The following is a 16,010-nucleotide window of genomic DNA, read 5'->3' as shown; positions in this document are numbered from 1 at the left end:
TTGAAGAAGGTGCCAGAATCAAAGTGCACCACCTTCAGCCTCCAGTGGCCAGGCTGAGGAAGAGCTTGTCATCCTTGATGTCATCCTCGCTGTCTCCAGCAGCAGCAGCAGCAGCAGCAGCAGCATCCCCACCCGGTACAGCTTCTCCAGGGGCTCCTTCTCCTTCCCTGGGGGCAGACCAGCCTCTCAGGGCTCTGCCCAGGGCCCCAGCTGTCAGGGAACCGGGACAAGCAAAACCAGCTGGGATGGCGGCCACCAGTGCTGGGCAGAGCAGCTCAGCCCCAGCACAAGGGCTGTGTGTTCCCATCCCATGACCCCGGTGCAGTGACACAGGCAGCACAAAAAGCTCTGGGTTCCTTTGCTTCTCATTGCCAAGGCATATGTGGAGCAGGAACTTACCAGGGCCCTGGATCAAAGTGTGCCTGTGGCTCTCTCCCTTCTTCTATGGCAGAGGAATATCCCACATCCAAGGATCACAGAACAGGTCTTCCAGTGTGGGTCTGTCCAAGGAGTTCACGGATAAACACCACCTGATCAGGTCTTTGCACTCTGGGAAGAGAAAGCAGAAACTGCCGGTCAGCCAGAGAAGGCTCCTGTCTGCTTTGCCCCACTATTCCCACGCCCAGGCCATGCTGGATGTGCTCAGAGCTGGGCCTAAACTTTCCCATCAATTCCCTGTTTTGGAGGAGAGCAGGACATGTGCCACCTCCTCAGCAGCTGCCAGAGCGGGATGCCCACTAGCCCGCTGCTGGCTCCCAGCACTGGGATTCCCCCCATGCCCAGAGAAGAGGATCCACCTTGAGAGAGCCCTTGTGGTAGCGGGAGCTGGCCCCAGCTGAGGTTCTGGCCCCTTCTGAAAGGGTGCTCCCCGCAGACCATCTGGTGCAGCAGGATGCCCAGGGACCAGACTGTTGCTGCCTTGCCATGGTACCAGCCAAAGTCGTTCCATTCCGGGGGGCTGTAGGACAGTGTTCCTATGGAATACAGATGGAGTTCATCAGGGGGATGCTGCTGCTCCCAGAGCCTGGCCCCAGCATCCCTGGGTGTGCGGGGGCTGCATCAGGGGCACACAGCGTGACCACTGCCCTCTCGCCAGCATCTGGGACTTGTGCACAAAGTTAGGGTTGGAAAAGAAGCCTCTGGTGTTGGAAGAGGGCAGCCCTGGCTAGGCCCGACCATGACATGCAAAGGAAAAACCCACTCCATGCTGGGGAAAAAACATGCCCTTATCCTCCCTGCCTGCATTTCCCCAAAAATATTATGAAGCCAAGGGAAACAGGGCGAGTGAAGCAGCCCAAGCCCTTCCTGTCATCTGCATACCAAAGTGGCTGGGGCAAAGGTTCCGCCCTCCCTCTCTGTTACCCCAACCCACGGGGCTTTTGGTTGGGCTGGCTGCCCCAGCCCAGCCCTAGTCCTGGGCAGAGTGGCTGGCAAAGGCTGCCAGCAGGGCTGGAAGATGGCTGCCCACCCAGCCCTGCTCTAAAGCAACCCAGCTGAAGATTCAGTGCCCTGACTGGCAGCAAAAGGGAGAATCCCCGCTGCCACAGCCAGCTTGGGCTGGGAGATGTTGGGCCATGAGATGTCAGCAGCGGGAGCACAGCCCTCTGCAGGCTCACCTGCAAAGTGAGTGTAGACTGTGTCCTGCAGGTAGGTGCCACAGCCAAAGTCAATGAGTTTGGCCTGCCCGGTGTCCAGGTCAACCAGGATGTTCTCTGGTTTGATGTCGCGGTGCAGGACCCCGCAGCTGGTGCAGTGCCGCACGGCCTCCAGCACCTGGCGGAACAGCTCCCGTGCCACCTCCTCAGGCAGGAACCGCCGTGCCCGAATGAAATGATGCAGGTCCTGACACCGCTCTGGCCGCTCCAGCACCATCACGATGCAGTTGGGGAGCTCGAGCCACTCCAGCAGCTGGACCACACCGGGGAAGCCAGTGGACACCCTGGCCAGCAGCACGATCTCCAGGGGTGCGCTGGTGCCGTCGGGCTGCGGGAGGAGCACGATGCCGTCAGTGGGGCCGATGCCGTGCCAGGCCTGGGGAAGCCCTCAGCCAGCCCGGGATGCTCTGCGCCCTGCGCTGGCCCCACGCCCGCTCTCTCTCGGGGCGTCCTGGTGGCTCCCACCGTGCCGGGCGCCGGCTCATCCCTGGCCGGCAGCCCCGGCTGCTGGCCCCGCTCACTCACCAGCTCGCCCCAGTGCCGGACGCGGTTCCGTGGCACCCTTTTGATGGCCACCTGCAAGCCAAGGGCAGCAGCGGGGTGAGCTCGCCGCCCGCACTGCGAGCCCCATCCTCCGCCCTCCGCCCTCCTCCTCCTCCATCCCCTCCTCCTGCGCCCGCCGCCGGCCCCGCCGCTCACCGGGGCGCCGTCCGAGAGCCTCGTGGCCGCGAAGACTCTGCCGAAGCCGCCGCGCCCCAGCAGCGATCCCAGCCTGTACCGCTCCTGCAGGGCCTCCTGCGCCGTCCCTGCGGGCGGGACGCGGCTGTCAGCGCTCGGCCCGGGGCCAGCAACGGCCCCCGAGCGCCCCTCACCCGCCCCGGGCCGGCCATGCCCAGGGCGTTCCATCTTCGGAACGCGGCACGGGAGGCTCGGGGCTGGCGGCCGCGCTGCCGAGCGGCGGAGCTCGGGCCGGGGAAGCCGCAGCGGAGGCGCCGGGAGCGGCCGCGCCGCCTGTGTCCTCCGCGGGCCGCGGGAGGAGCGGGGGCCGGGGCCGGGGCCGGGGCCGGGGCCGGGGCCGGGGCCGGGGCCGGGGCCGGGCTCGGGGCTGGACCTTGCGTCGGGTCTGGGGCCGGGCTCGGGCCAGGCGGAGGCAAAGGGCGGCGATGCCGCCCCGGCCCCAGGCACTGATGCCCGCCCAGCAGCGCCACCGCCAGTACGGCCAGAGCCGGGCGGAGGCGAGACCGCGGCGGGACGGCCGGGGCTGGGCACGGGGCAGCCCCGCCCGGGGCCGGGGGCGGGCCGGGGGCATGGCCCGGCCCGGCAAGGGAGAGGGAGGCGGGGAGAGGAGAGGAACGCCGGGCAAGGGACCCCGAGAGAAGGGTGCCCGACAGCGGAAAAGGGAGAGAAAGAGAAAGAGAGAGAGAGAGAAAGACTATTCAAAACTATCTGTTTTGCTGCTGCTGCCGCTACTGCTGCCGCCGCTGCTGCTGCCGCCGCCGCTGCCGCTGCTGCAACTGAAGCACCGGGGCCGTTCGTCCCCGTGTCTATTCCCCGCTCGCCCCACGAGCCCCACGTTCGAGCCCCGCGCGCCCCGGGGACAGCCCCTCCGTCTGCCCTAAACACTGGAACTTTGCAGCCTTGAGCCCAGATGCGGAGCCCTGACTCCTGCACACTGGCACAGCGATCTCCTTCCTCGCTGCTGTGCATTGTCCTTGCTGAGGGTCAGACACTGCCGGGCCACCTTCCCTTGGGGTAGGATTCCTACCTGACCCAAGCACTGCACTTACACCTCCAGTGTTGCTTTCCTGTGTGGAAAGGAAAACTGTGTGTAGCTCATGGTTTAGAGTGTCTAAAACTTGCCAAGTCACAGATTTTAGAGGTGAGGTGCATTTGGAATGAATGGGATGGAGAAGCAGTGCAACATGGAAAAGAGGAGCATAGAAATAAATAGAGGAAAACATCTTGGATTGTTTCTTTCATTCTCATTTCCCTTCTGGAAAGCTGTTTCAGTTTTCCAGGAATCATCTGCTGTCTGCTCTTCTCAAGAATCTCTCATGGAGAACAAGGTTGAGCCTCTGTCACAAGATTTGCTACCAGCTGCAGCTTCTCTTAGCTTTCCACAGTGCACAGTGTGTGCAGCAGGACTTTTGCAGCAAAGCAGGACAAATGTTAGGAGAACTTTACATGTCCGTTCTTTTCCTGCTGGGCTGGGGAGTTGTGCCACTGGTGAAGTTTTCATTGTGACTGTTTGTGCTGGTTTCAGGCAAATTTTGGGAGGAAACCTCCAAAAGGGGTCAGTCTAGAAAGCAAGTTCCAGCGGCCCCTCCCCCTACTAGCTGAGGAAAAGACTTCCCTCCAGAGCGGGTTTAAACAATTCCAAGAAAAAGGAAAGTCACAGTCCGAGGAACTTCTCTGCCCCAGCTAGCTAAAACCAAATTGCTAGACCTGGGCTGTGAAGGCATCAGGAAATTTCCAAGTCTGGGCACTGGCGGTCCCAGCAAACACCAGATCTGGATGATGCTGATGCCAGAACCTGGAAATATCCAAACTTTGGCTTTCTGTGCCAGCAAATCCCTGGACTTGGGCTGTGCCAGCACCAGGAAGTTTTCAGATCTGGGCGCTGGCGCTGCCAGCACACACCAGATCTGGGTGGTGTCATTGCCAGTGACAGAAATCTGCCAGATTTGGGCTCTGCTGGCACCAGGAAATTTCCAAATCTGGGCACTGGTGCAGCAAATGCAAGATGTGGGTGGTGCCAGACCCAGTAGCAGGAAGCTGCCACAGGTTTTAGCTTTCTGTGCCAGCAAATTGCTGGACATGGGTGGTGCTGGAACAGGGAAATTTCCAGATCGGGGCACTGGCAGTGCCAGCAAACACCAGTGAAACCTTCTGGTCCTCGTCCGGACCGTTGACCAGTGGTTTCCCTGAGAACCAGCTCTGGCCACTTTACAGACAGAGATGGCTTTCATCTGGTTGTGTGGAAACAGAACTTTACTGAAGGCAAACACAACAAACAGGATGGCGTGCACAGTACAGAGAGTGAAGCAGAAAAAAGCCTGGGTCCAGGATCTAGCAGGGATATTTATACATTTATTTATGGGGAGGGGTTAAGGCGGGATCTGAGAGAAGGATCCAATAGGAAGGAATGATTAAGAATATTACAATTTTGCAGCAAAAAGTAACCAATGGTAGCAAAGAGAACTCAGAACTTTCTAGTAACAATCTGCATAACTGAACAAGAGGATTATGGGCGGGAGCTCCTGCTCACCCTAAAGAGGGTTTTCCCACAGCCTTAAGCCGAGGTCTCCTTCTTTTAAACCAACCCAAACACAGCAGATCTGGGCGCTGCCAAGTTTGGGCTTTCTTTGCCAGAAAATTGCTGCCTTTGGGTTTTGCTGGCATTGGGAAATTGCCAGATGTGGGCACTGGCAGTGCCAGTGCACACCAGATCTGGGTGGGGAATGTGCTGGCACCGGGAAATTGCCAAATGCGAACCTTCTCTGCCAGCAAATTGCTGGAATTATGCTGTGCAGGCATCTGAAAAATTCCGGATCTGGGCACTGGCGGTGTCAGCAAACATGAGATTGGGTTGCTTTAAATCCCTTTTAAATCCAGGTATTTGCTTGATTTAGGCTTTCTTTGCCAGCAAATTGCTGGAATTGGGCTGTGCCAGCACCAGGAAATTGCCATGTTTGGACACTGGCAGTGCTGGAAAACACCAGATCTGGGTGGTGCCGGCCCCAGGTATTTGCCAGGTTTTGGATTTCTGTGCCAGCAAATTGCTGCACTTGGGCTTTGCGAGCACTGGGAAATTTCTGCATCTGGGCAATGGCAGTGCTGGGAAACTCCAGGTCTGGGCAGCAACAGAGCCAGCAGTGGAAAATTGCCAGATTTTGGGGGGTTTTGCCTGCAAATTGCTGCACTTGGGCTGCACCAGCACCAGGAAATTTCTGGATCTGGGCACTGGCAGTTCCAGGCAACACCAGTTTGTGAGAGCTGAAATGAGGGATGTGGGACTCCAGGCGGCTCTTCAAAGTGCAGTTTATTGTATCCAAGGTGATACAGCAGTCCAGAGTCATGGGTGACAGAGCCTGTGCCTACAGCTGTCAGCTCCAGCTGCAGGCCTGGAGACCCTTAGTTTAGGTTACAAATGCATTATATACTTTTCTTTGCTGAGCATCTTCACAAAATAGAACCAATCTATACCTTAACTTTTACCTATAGCCAATCATAACTACTATCATTACCATATTCATGTTACTGTTCTCCAATCACTAAAAGTTAGTACATTAAAGTTTAAGCTAAAAGTTGTTTTCCAGTTTTCTTGCAGTGGAAAATTCTGAGACCTTTTTTCCTACTTGCAAAATTTGCTGACTTGTTTGCCTGTGCTATCTTTCTGCTTGGTAAAATCTTCTTGTTTGAGGTGGGCTTATCCTTTGCTCTAAGTCATAAAAACCCCTTCTAACTAACATACACTTTGCCTTCTTAGCTATCCAAAAAGACTGGCTCATCAATTCTTTTCTTTTATATCAAAACTTGCTTTCATTTATATTCGTCTTCAGACATTACATTCAAAAATCTTTCAGCCAAGCATACATATCTGTGAGACTTTCTTGTCAAACTGCATCCCTGTATAGTGATCAAGTGCTTGAGGCCAGGAGCACCTGGACAATGGGGACAGTTCTTTCCTATAGGAAGGAAATCACAGAACTCCAGGGTTTTGAAGGCACATGAGAAGCAGTCCCCAGAGGCCAAGGCAAGCCAGACCTGTCTGTCCTTGCAGCTTTTGTCTGAAAGCAACCCTTGGATATATGGGGAGTTTTGGGGTGGAATTCCATTTCAGCCATGGGTTCCTGGACAGGAATGACAGTTCTCCATAGAGGGGCAAGGGCCCCTCACAGCTGCTCATGGTCCCTCACAGCCCCACATGGCCCCTCACAGCCCCTCACGGCCCCTCACAACCCCTTGTGAGATGCAAAGCTGTGTTTCGTGGTACAAACAGGCAATGTGTGTACTTGTGAATGAGAAATGTGTGGATACCGACAATGGGATAGTTGTGAATTCTAGTAATAACTGAGGAAAATAAAGCTATGAAAAAGACTTTTGAACCTATCTTTTGTTTGCAAATTAACCCTAGTTGATTTAGGAGCATTTGAATTAAAGTGTTATAGATGTTGCTTTTTGCTTGCATTTAATCCATAAAGAGTTCTGCAATAATAACCTTTTGAAGTATAATTTTAGAATATTACTTGTATTATTGAAACTGTAGCTTTGGAATATATATAAAGGAAATATGCTTATCTCACGCCTTATTGAAACAGAGAAAAACAGCTTGAAAAAGGAAGATGAACATCACTTCAAGGGTTTATGGTTTCGACCAAAGGGAAGCTGGACATCACTGTTATGAGATTTGGAGTCTCTGCAATTAAAAGGTGGACCCATATCTGGGGAGCTGGACTCCACCAGATGGAATTAGTCTTTCTTCTTTTGGAAACTGGACCGTCACCATCTGGGGATACTCCTTTGAGATACATCCTGAGAAATTAAAATCACAATAGTTTATAGAATTGTGATGTAATAATTTGGAATAAAAATTGCTGATGAGTAAAAGATTGGAAATAGAAACTGCTGAAAAAAACTGATGGGTACCCCTGTAAATACCTGTAACCATCAATTATCGGTATGCAGTTGGAGGGAAAACTTCCCCCACTGTACCTGGCGCTGTATTGCTCATACTTTACCATATTAAATAATAAATCGATTGCTGCTTGAATATTGGACTAGTCAAGCTTCTGATTCATAACACCCTCACGGCCCCTCACAGCCCCTCATGGCCCCTTACAGGCCCAGTCCTGGGGCTCCTCCCAGAGGAGGGGTCGGGCCCTGCTTGTTCCCCTTTCATTTCAGTCCCTTCATTACAGCAACAAGCAAAGAAAGCTGAAATGGAGCGTTTCCCCAGCATTTCCCTCGGGGTTAACTGCGGGCTGAAGCTCTGTGCTGGCGCTGGCTCCAGCGCCACCATCCCTGCAGCCGCCAGGCCTTTGCTGTCCCCCCGTGTCCGTTCCCTGTCCCCGAGTCCCGCCCGGCTCTGGCAGCAGCAGCAGCCGCAGCGCAGGGGGCGCCGGCCCGGCCCAGCCGGGGCTCCCGGCCAGGAGCAGCAGCAGCGCCGGCCCCTTCCCGCCTGCTCCTGTCTCGGCTCCCAAGGGCTTTTAACAGCTCAGTTCTGGAGCAGAGCAGCAATCACCCACACACAGCCCTGACTGCTCAGGGCCCGCCTGTGCTGCCCTGAGCCAGCCCTCAGAGGAAGAAAGGATCGGGCTCCAGCGCTGTTTTCAACGCTCTTTTACTCACCCTGAGCTGACAGCAGGAGGCTGCTGGTGCCCTTTGCCTTGGCAGTTGGAGATCACGGTTGCTCTTGGCCCTCTTCTGCTTGCCACCTGAATTTTATCAGTACAACTGCACTTGCCTCTTTCAATCACTGCTGCCCACTGTGCTTTTGTGATGGTGAACTCAGTGTTTTTGTCACAGGCATCATGATTAGCAGAGACTGAAATGCTCACAAGTCCTTGAGCACCAAGTCGAGGGGAATGAAAGCATCACAGACCACTTTTGCAGCACTCAAACACAGCCCTGCTGCTGGTGCTGTTGAAATAGAATCAACCTACAGAGACCATCACAGAAATTGCCTCTGGAGTGGCAAATCAAATGAAAAAATCCACCAGGAGAACGAAAATACTGAAGTTGGCTGCCTTCATTGCTTCCTCAGAGCAGCAGAAAATGGAGATGCCCAGAGGTATTTTGCACTGCTGCTGATCCCAGTTGGAGCCCTGCCCTCTGCAGAGTCCCAGCGGGAACCTGAGCCCAGGCCGGGGAGCTCCCAGAGTGTCCTGGAGATTCTTTCTGCATTCGATCAGGCTTGCATTCCCCAGCAAGTCCCCAACAAAGCCTCCTGTTTTCTTGGGTTAGAACAGGCACAATGAAAAACTCAGCAATGGCACAACTGCCCAGCCCACAAGGAAAAGAAAGGACAAGTTGTCAAGGAATCCAAACATTTGTCTGGCTTTGCTGCAGAAGTCATGCTGCTCACGGTGTGGAAAGAAAAGAGAAGCTGCAGTTGGGGGCACATCTTGTGACAGAAGCTGCACCTCGTTCTCCAGGAAAGGTTCTTGAAAAGGGCAGACAGGAGTGTGGAGAAGATTCCTGGGGAAGTGAAACAGCTTTCCACAGGTGAAATGAAAATGGAAAGTGTTATGTTTGTCCAATTATCTCATCATAAAAAAACCCAATAGTATTAAAAGTAGTAGCAATTTTAATTGAATAGTTAAAATAAAAAAAATATAAAATTGGATACAATATAATTTGATTAAAATAAGAGATAATTTGGTTCCAATAATAGCGCATAAGCAAACGATAACCGCGGGGTACGGAGGGCAGGGTTCTGGGACTCTTGCCACCTCACGTACAAGCTTGCCAAGTGAAAATCACCCCTTATATGTCATGTGTCAATACCATCTCTTCTCATTTTCGGTTGATCATATCTCTATCTCCGCCCTCATTACCACCCTTATCACGCATGCGCCACCACTTGGTTTGGTGTTCACTCAAGTCTTTGGGGGTCATTTTGGATGAAGACCTCTCCTCTTCCTCTTTGTCTTTTAATTCACCTTTGGGTTACACATGCGCATCAAGCCAGTACAATGTAAGCCAAGACTAATGTATCACTGCATCTACATATCAAGGCAATAAATCCCTTATAATTAGCATTTTCTGGTACCCAACCAGGTTCTTGGTCATTTTCAGCAACTGTATCTTCAGCTTCTTTCCTGTGGTCCTTGAGAACATCTGCTGGGAAGGGGGGGTGTAGTAAACCCCTCAGCTTTAGCCAGGGCCCCTTGGAGAATAGAAAGCTGACACAGCGGCAAAGAAGTTTCCTGTCTCCAGGGACATCCGCCTTGTACCTTATCCCTATAGCCATGTAAGGCAATATGTTGTTAACCCTACTATTGGTCACTTATGGTCACTCTAACACCTTTGCCATTGGTCAGGACTGGATCCGGGCCAAGGGTATAAAAGTAGCATACTGTACCCCTACTAACTCGGAAGAAGAAGAGCTGAGACCCTTCACGAACCCCTCCATTAAAGCCATACTTGTGGAACAGCCGGCATCTTCTTTTCTCTCTACCGTCTGCTGGAGCCTTAGGCCAAGGGAAAAGCTACCTAGCAAGCAATGCTGAAATCACAAGAGCTGCCTAATCACTAAGAGCTGAATATTCCCTGCTTGCTAGGGCTGTCCCGCGGCCTTGGCCTGAGAGCGAGCTGGCTTCTGGCACCCAGTCCCCTTGGAGACCGAGCTCTGGAGCTGCAATAGCTTGCCTAGGATAAGACCAAGGAAGGCTCATTTTGGGGGGGGTGGAGCCCCTCCTCTCCCTCTCCTCCTTGGCATCAAAACTTTTAACTATTTTATTATTCTCAAATATTAATTACAGTATCATTATTGATTACTGTTTCAATCTTTATCAGCACAAATCGTACCTATTTATCACAGTAATATATCTTCTAATTCTGCACTTGGAGGAATTACTAAGGTCTGCAGTCTTTATTTCACACCCTGTTCTAAAAGACTTTTATGCTATTTTCCCTCTCTCTGTGTTTTCACACTTGTTCAACAAGGTTTTCTTTCTAAGAATATTAATCACAATATCCCAAAGGATTAAAAAATGCTTAGGTATTTTTTCCCTAAGTATTTACTGAAGAAAAATAATAATAAAAAAACTGTATACATGCTAGATATAAAATACAAACAGAAATAAACTTGAGAGTTCTCCCAAAAACCTTAAGAAAAAAACCCCATGTATTCTATAAAATCCAGAGTATTCATCTACAGCATACAAAAACGGGCATGTTCTAGAAGAGAAAATTTGTGCAACAGTTCTGCACAGAATTCTATGCTTTCAAGCTTTTTGCGCTTCAGGGGCAGTGCCATTCTCTGAACTGTAATGCTCTGAGCATGTTCTGCTCACCATGGCAGCTTTCTGCTCTGCCCTGGTACAGATCATCCTCCCAGCAAAGGGGGAGTGCAGCCACCACAACTCGCAGCACCTTCCCACACAGCAAGAACCTGAAGGACAGAGATGGCTTTCACCAGCTGCTGCGGGTTCTAATAGTGCCACCTCTCAGCTGCCGAAAGCCTGAATTTCTGTGTTGCACTGTGTTAGTTTATTGAGTCAAATGTTCTGTTATATAGTGGTATGTTCAAGTGCTCCCCGAGTTATTACAGTTAGTTTCTCCCCTATGTTATGCCCTCCTACCCAAGTGTCCCTCGAGGAATCCCCTCCCTCCTCACCAGATTTTTCCCTGTCTGTCAAGACAACCCAGCCCCTTTGCCCCATCCATCAGCCCAAACCCTACCCTTTGTTCCAGAAAGTTCCCTGTCCCTCACCCTTCGATCCAATCCATATGCCAACGCTCTCTCCTCCCCTTGTTCTGATTTGTTGTAGCCCTCAAAACCACACCCCAAGAGTCACTTATTGGTTACTGTATGGTGTCCACTCCCTGTTTTGAAAGATTTTAAAAATCCGGTCACAGGGATGTTGGGGGTTTTTTAAACATCTGTTCCCTTTGGGAATTCTTGCCTGCACGACCTTCCCCCCGCCTCTCCTGATGAATTTCCTTCCCTTTACACCACAGAAGAGCCTCCTCTGCTTCCTTCACTCGGTCCTCCAGGGTCTCTACTGCTCGGCATTTGGCCTAGAGGTTCTGGCTCAGGCAAAACCCTATCCTAGCCAATTCCCCCCTCTTGCCATTGTCTCTGGAGCATGACAGAGCTAGCCAGGGCTGCGGAGGGCAGTGACAGTGACCCATGGCCTGGCATGTCACAGCCCCCAGAGCCACACCTGCCAGGCCACAAGCCCCAGCCCTGGTGCCCACTGCCGGCCTCAGGGGCTCCTGGGCATCCTCACCCTGAGTGCAAAGGCAGCCTCAGGAGCCCCCAGGGCGCTCTGGATCCAGGCTGCAGACACCCTAAAGCCAGCACTGAAAGGGACATGGATGGGGACTGCAGCTGGATCTTGCAGTGCTCACTGCTCCTGACTACTCTCTAAGTGAACCCAAACCTCATTGGCAGCACCTTGAGCACATTGACCCTGCTTGCCCCTCCTGGAACGTGGTGTTCCCACATCCTGCACCAGCCCTTTGCAGGGAGTGACCAGCTCCCAGCTGCTCTGCTACCCTGGCCTTACTTTCTGTTTGCCAGCAATGAACTTAACAGATACACTCCTGAGAAACCTAGCACAACATTTGCTTCTCAGGAGTTCTTTGGCAAAAAGACTCCACTAATCCCTAGTTTTTGCACAGAGAAGGAGGTCCTGACAAAGCATGAGGCAGAGGCAGGGCTCTGGCATATGAATTCCTGAGCCACAGGATTCCACCCATTGTCGTTCTAGCTACTTTGCTGATATTTTAGAGCCAGTTCTGGACAAGGGCTGCTGCTGGCAGGATAGGAAAACGTGGAGAAAAAAAGGTGCAGGAGACAACAAAAAAAAAAACCAAGGGGGAAAACCCTTAGAAATACAGAACTCAAGAGAAGTCCTTGGAAATGGGTCAATAGAAAATGCCAGCAGCAGTGAGCAGAGCCCGAGCTTGCTCACTGCTACCCCAGGGGCTCCTCAGTCCCCTGCTGGTTTGTGTCTGATGCAGCCCTGCCTGGAAAGGGCTCCAGGCTCTGGTGTTCCCAGCTTGCTCCAGGCTACATTCTTAGCAGCACTGAAAGAAGAGGGGAAACAAAGAGCCATTTTCTGTCCTGCCTGCAAACTCTTCTCCTTCAGTTCCACTGCCAGAGATCATCCCTCTGTCAGCTTGGCACTGTGCCTGCTGCATCCTCGTCCCTGTCCCTCGCATCAGCTCCTGCACATCATCAGCACTCGCTGCCCCACAGAACAGAGAGAGCTGTGTCAGAAAAGCAAGGAGTGCATTTTCTTGGCCTTTCTAACAGACACAAGAAGCATGAGTCCAAATAACTTTGTTGTTTGTTCCTGCCCTCCTTTTCGATAAGTCTTTTCTGCTTTAATGCAAAAGCCTCTTTTCATACATGGATGGAATGATCTGGAATTGGCAGTTGCCTCAGGCTGTCAGGCACCATGGGAGTTTTCTCTTGTCTCGGATGAGGATTTGGTGAATTTTCCATTGGTCACTTGGTGTTGTCACCATGGGCTGAGCTCAGCGGCCGACTCTGCTGTCCCCAGGGGATGCATTGGGACGCAAAGCCCCTCAGGGCTGGAATTCGGGGTTGGGTGGGCTCGGAGCGCGCGGGGCCTGGGCCCGTGAGGAGGTGCTGCTGGCGCTGGCTGTGCTCAGCCTGCTGTGCCGAGCAGCCGCGGCCATGGAGACACAGGCGGGAGCTGTGGCCGAGGCCGGCCGGCGGCCCGGGGCGGCTCGCAGCTGCGAGGACGGCAGCAGCCTGTGCCCTGAGGCCAAGGCCATGGTGGGCGGTTTGCGGGCAGGGCTTTTCCGAGCCAGCGGTAATGTGCTGCCTCCCGTGTGAGCCCGGCTGCAGCAGAGGCAGGCGGGAGCGCGGTGGGGCCGGCAGCGGCGGGCAGAGGCCGCAGAGAGCAGCAGCCCTGCCGGGCCCGCTGCGGAGCGGGATGGAGCTGCCGGGCAGCCCTCGGCCGTATCTGTGCGGACAGGGCAGGAGCAGAGCCCGCAGACGAGGCAGGAGCCGCGGCAGGAGCTGGCCATCGCAGCAGCTCGCCGTGCCCGGGGCCGCAGCCGCAGCTCTCCCCTGCCGGCCACGGCAGCAGCCGCTCGCCTCCGAGGCTCTGGCGCTTCCCGAAGACGAGGGGCCCGGCCCCCAGCACTCCCTGGAGCCCCGCAGCAAGAGGAGCCGCCGGTGCCGCAAAGGGCAGCGCAAAGGGCGCAGGGTGAGGAGGAGGACATGAGGCTCACTCTGGGCCGCGCTGGGGCAGCTCTGCCTTGTCAGGCTTCGCCTTGAGCCCTTTGCTTCTTTTCCATGAGCCCTGATCCCCGTCCTTGGCCAAGGGCCCTAGCAGCCCTTTCCAGGGCTGCAGGAAAAGCTGCCTCAGTCACAGAATCACAGAATCCCTGGCTTGGAAGACAGACACTTTCAAGATGATCGAGTCCAATCTGTGGCCTAATACCTCAACTAAAGCACGGCACCGAGTGCCACTTCCAGTCTTCTTTCAAAGGCTTGCAGGGATGGTGAGTCCACCAGCTCCCTGGAGGGGTCTGTCCCAGGAAGAACCAAGATAACACTGGGGCCTTCTACCCCCTGGCGCTTGGAGCTCTGGAAGTTTGTCTTTCTGCTTAGGCAAAGGCCATGGAAAAGGACTGGGAAAAGTAGTCACTAATCGAGTAGCCTACAGAGCTCTAAATTGATGTGCAGGGAATACAGAAAAGACAGAAGAGAAAAAAGGCAAAACTCAAATGCCATCAGGAAAGTCTTGGGCATGAACACATAGCTGCAAAGGGTCTTCTCAGCCCTATTTCTTTGTATTTCTGGGAACCAGAGGAATCCTGCTTGAGCCTCTGGGGAGATGGGTTTGGGAGGTAAAAGTTCATGTCTTTTTTCTCCTTCGGGCAGCACCTGTTCCTAGCATCAGCTGAGCCTCTCTCCAGCCTGATGCCTGTTCTGATTGTTGCAGCAAAACAACTCATGGCAGACAGAAGACACTGACGCTTGCAGAGACGTGACTTTTTCCAGTGCCAGCTGGGAGTGGGAGTCAGAAGAAAAACTCCCAAAAGCACAACTCCATTGGAAGACTGCCTTCCTTTTCATTGCGTAAAGAAGCTCTAGATCCACTTGTGAATTGTCAGTTGTTTGTTAAGGATGGGAAGTTTTCTTTCATGATTTTTTTCATGTGGTTTGGAAGTGGAGGAGGCTCTCGTTCATTCACAAACTCCAGAACAAAGTGCCTTTGGAAGATGGCCCACGTGGCAGTTTTTGCCCAGCCATGGTACTTGTGGATATAGAAAAGCAAGGGCAATGGTATTTGCAGCCAAAACCCACCAAAGCTTGTCTCAGCCAAAACATCCTGGGGAGAGAGAGGCCTCCAGCCTAGAAATCAGCAGAGTTCCAGCCAAATGGTTGTGTAGCACTGAGTGCAATCTCTTTGCCTGGATCAGAGCCTTGCTCAGCTGAAGAAGCAGAAGGATCAGCAAGGAGATCCCAAAGGCCCCTCACATCATTTTGATTTTGCTCATCTTGTGTAAGTTTGCAACTAAACGTGTTTGCAGTTGAGCTAATGAGAGAAAAAAAAAGTAGATAGAGGCTTTACGGTGGGGCCATGATATTCCACAAGAGGAATCACTGGTGTGCATTTCATTGGAGCTCTCTCAATCCTATAAAAGTATTGTAGCCCTGATTTAAAATAGGCCGATACGAACCAATTTGGAGAGACAGAGACTAAAATGGCTTATGGGGTTTTTTTTTAAGAGTGAGAAAAACTACCCAAAAGGTGTTGTTTTGTGACATTTTAAAATATACTACCTGAAAATTACCAACTGCAATAAATCAAGAGTTTAAAATGCAGTGTTTAGGTATATGAATAATTAAAACCACAAAAATGTGAAGATATGAATGCATGTTTTCATGAAAATCATGAAATTATAGACCAAAAAACCACATGCCCTGAACTACAATGCAAAGGCAGGTAGAACTGTACTTGAATGATCTCTTTTTAGATTGCTGGAGTTTTTTCCTTGTGAAGAGGAGCTAGGGTATTGCTGAAGAAAAGTGGCACCAGCAGGACGGGGCAGCGTGCCGTGCTCCGTGCAGAGGCTGCCAGGGGCTGCCCGAAGAGCGCCCTGCTGCAGCCAGAGCCCTCCTGGCCTGGGGGCTGGGAGCAAAGGGCCAGGACAGCCACCTGCTCCTCGTCCTGACCCTGCCAGCGCTCCCTGCTGCTGCTGCTGCTGCTGCTGCTGCTGCTGCTGCTGCTGCTGCTGCTCTTGAGGGAAAGAGACTCTCCTAAGGCCCCATGAACAAATGCACTTACACAGCCCTGGGAATGCCAGTGAAGGAAACCATGTGTCACATAATGCATATGCGACCAGAGTCAACAAACACCACCTAAACATGGAATTGTTGCACCTCTCTAGGACAGGCAGAAATTTAAAGAATTAACTGGGGACTTGAGGGCAGAAGAGGATGGAGGAGGAAAACAACTCTGAGGGGAAAAAAACCCACCAGATCTGGAGGGGAAAACATCTCTGCCTGCTCAGAATTGGTCGAGGGAGCATGTCTCTAATCCTCTCCTGAAAGGGATGCTTTAGGTGACCTTTGCACCTCCAGCTGCCTTGGACCCAAGCCAGGAAGGTTTAATTATGTAAATGTTACATAGATAG

The 16,010-nt window shown here is 52.8% G+C and overlaps 1 protein-coding gene across 1 annotated transcript; it reads right to left on the bottom strand.

Annotated features, from left to right (window-relative positions):
- Positions 1-861: 861 nt before the first annotated feature.
- Positions 862-13,133, bottom strand: LOC128948600 (serine/threonine-protein kinase pim-1-like; the record flags this gene model as incomplete). The annotated part of the gene is made up of 5 exons (XM_054293371.1): positions 13,047-13,133; positions 2,355-2,447; positions 2,181-2,231; positions 1,617-1,983; positions 862-974 (listed from the first exon to the last, which is right to left on the bottom strand). Coding segments are annotated over exons 1-5 (711 nt in total), but the record flags the coding sequence as incomplete, so codon positions are not given.
- Between the last annotated feature and the right edge of the window lie 2,877 nt (positions 13,134-16,010).

The sequence above is a fragment of the Melozone crissalis genome, unplaced genomic scaffold, assembly GCF_028551555.1.
Source record: "Melozone crissalis strain CALT ecotype California unplaced genomic scaffold, PUWL_Pcris_2 ptg000139l_1, whole genome shotgun sequence".
In the NCBI taxonomy this organism is placed as follows: domain Eukaryota; kingdom Metazoa; phylum Chordata; class Aves; order Passeriformes; family Passerellidae; genus Melozone; species Melozone crissalis.
Note: the sequence above shows the minus strand (reverse complement) of the source record. Positions and strands in the feature narration are given on the sequence as shown.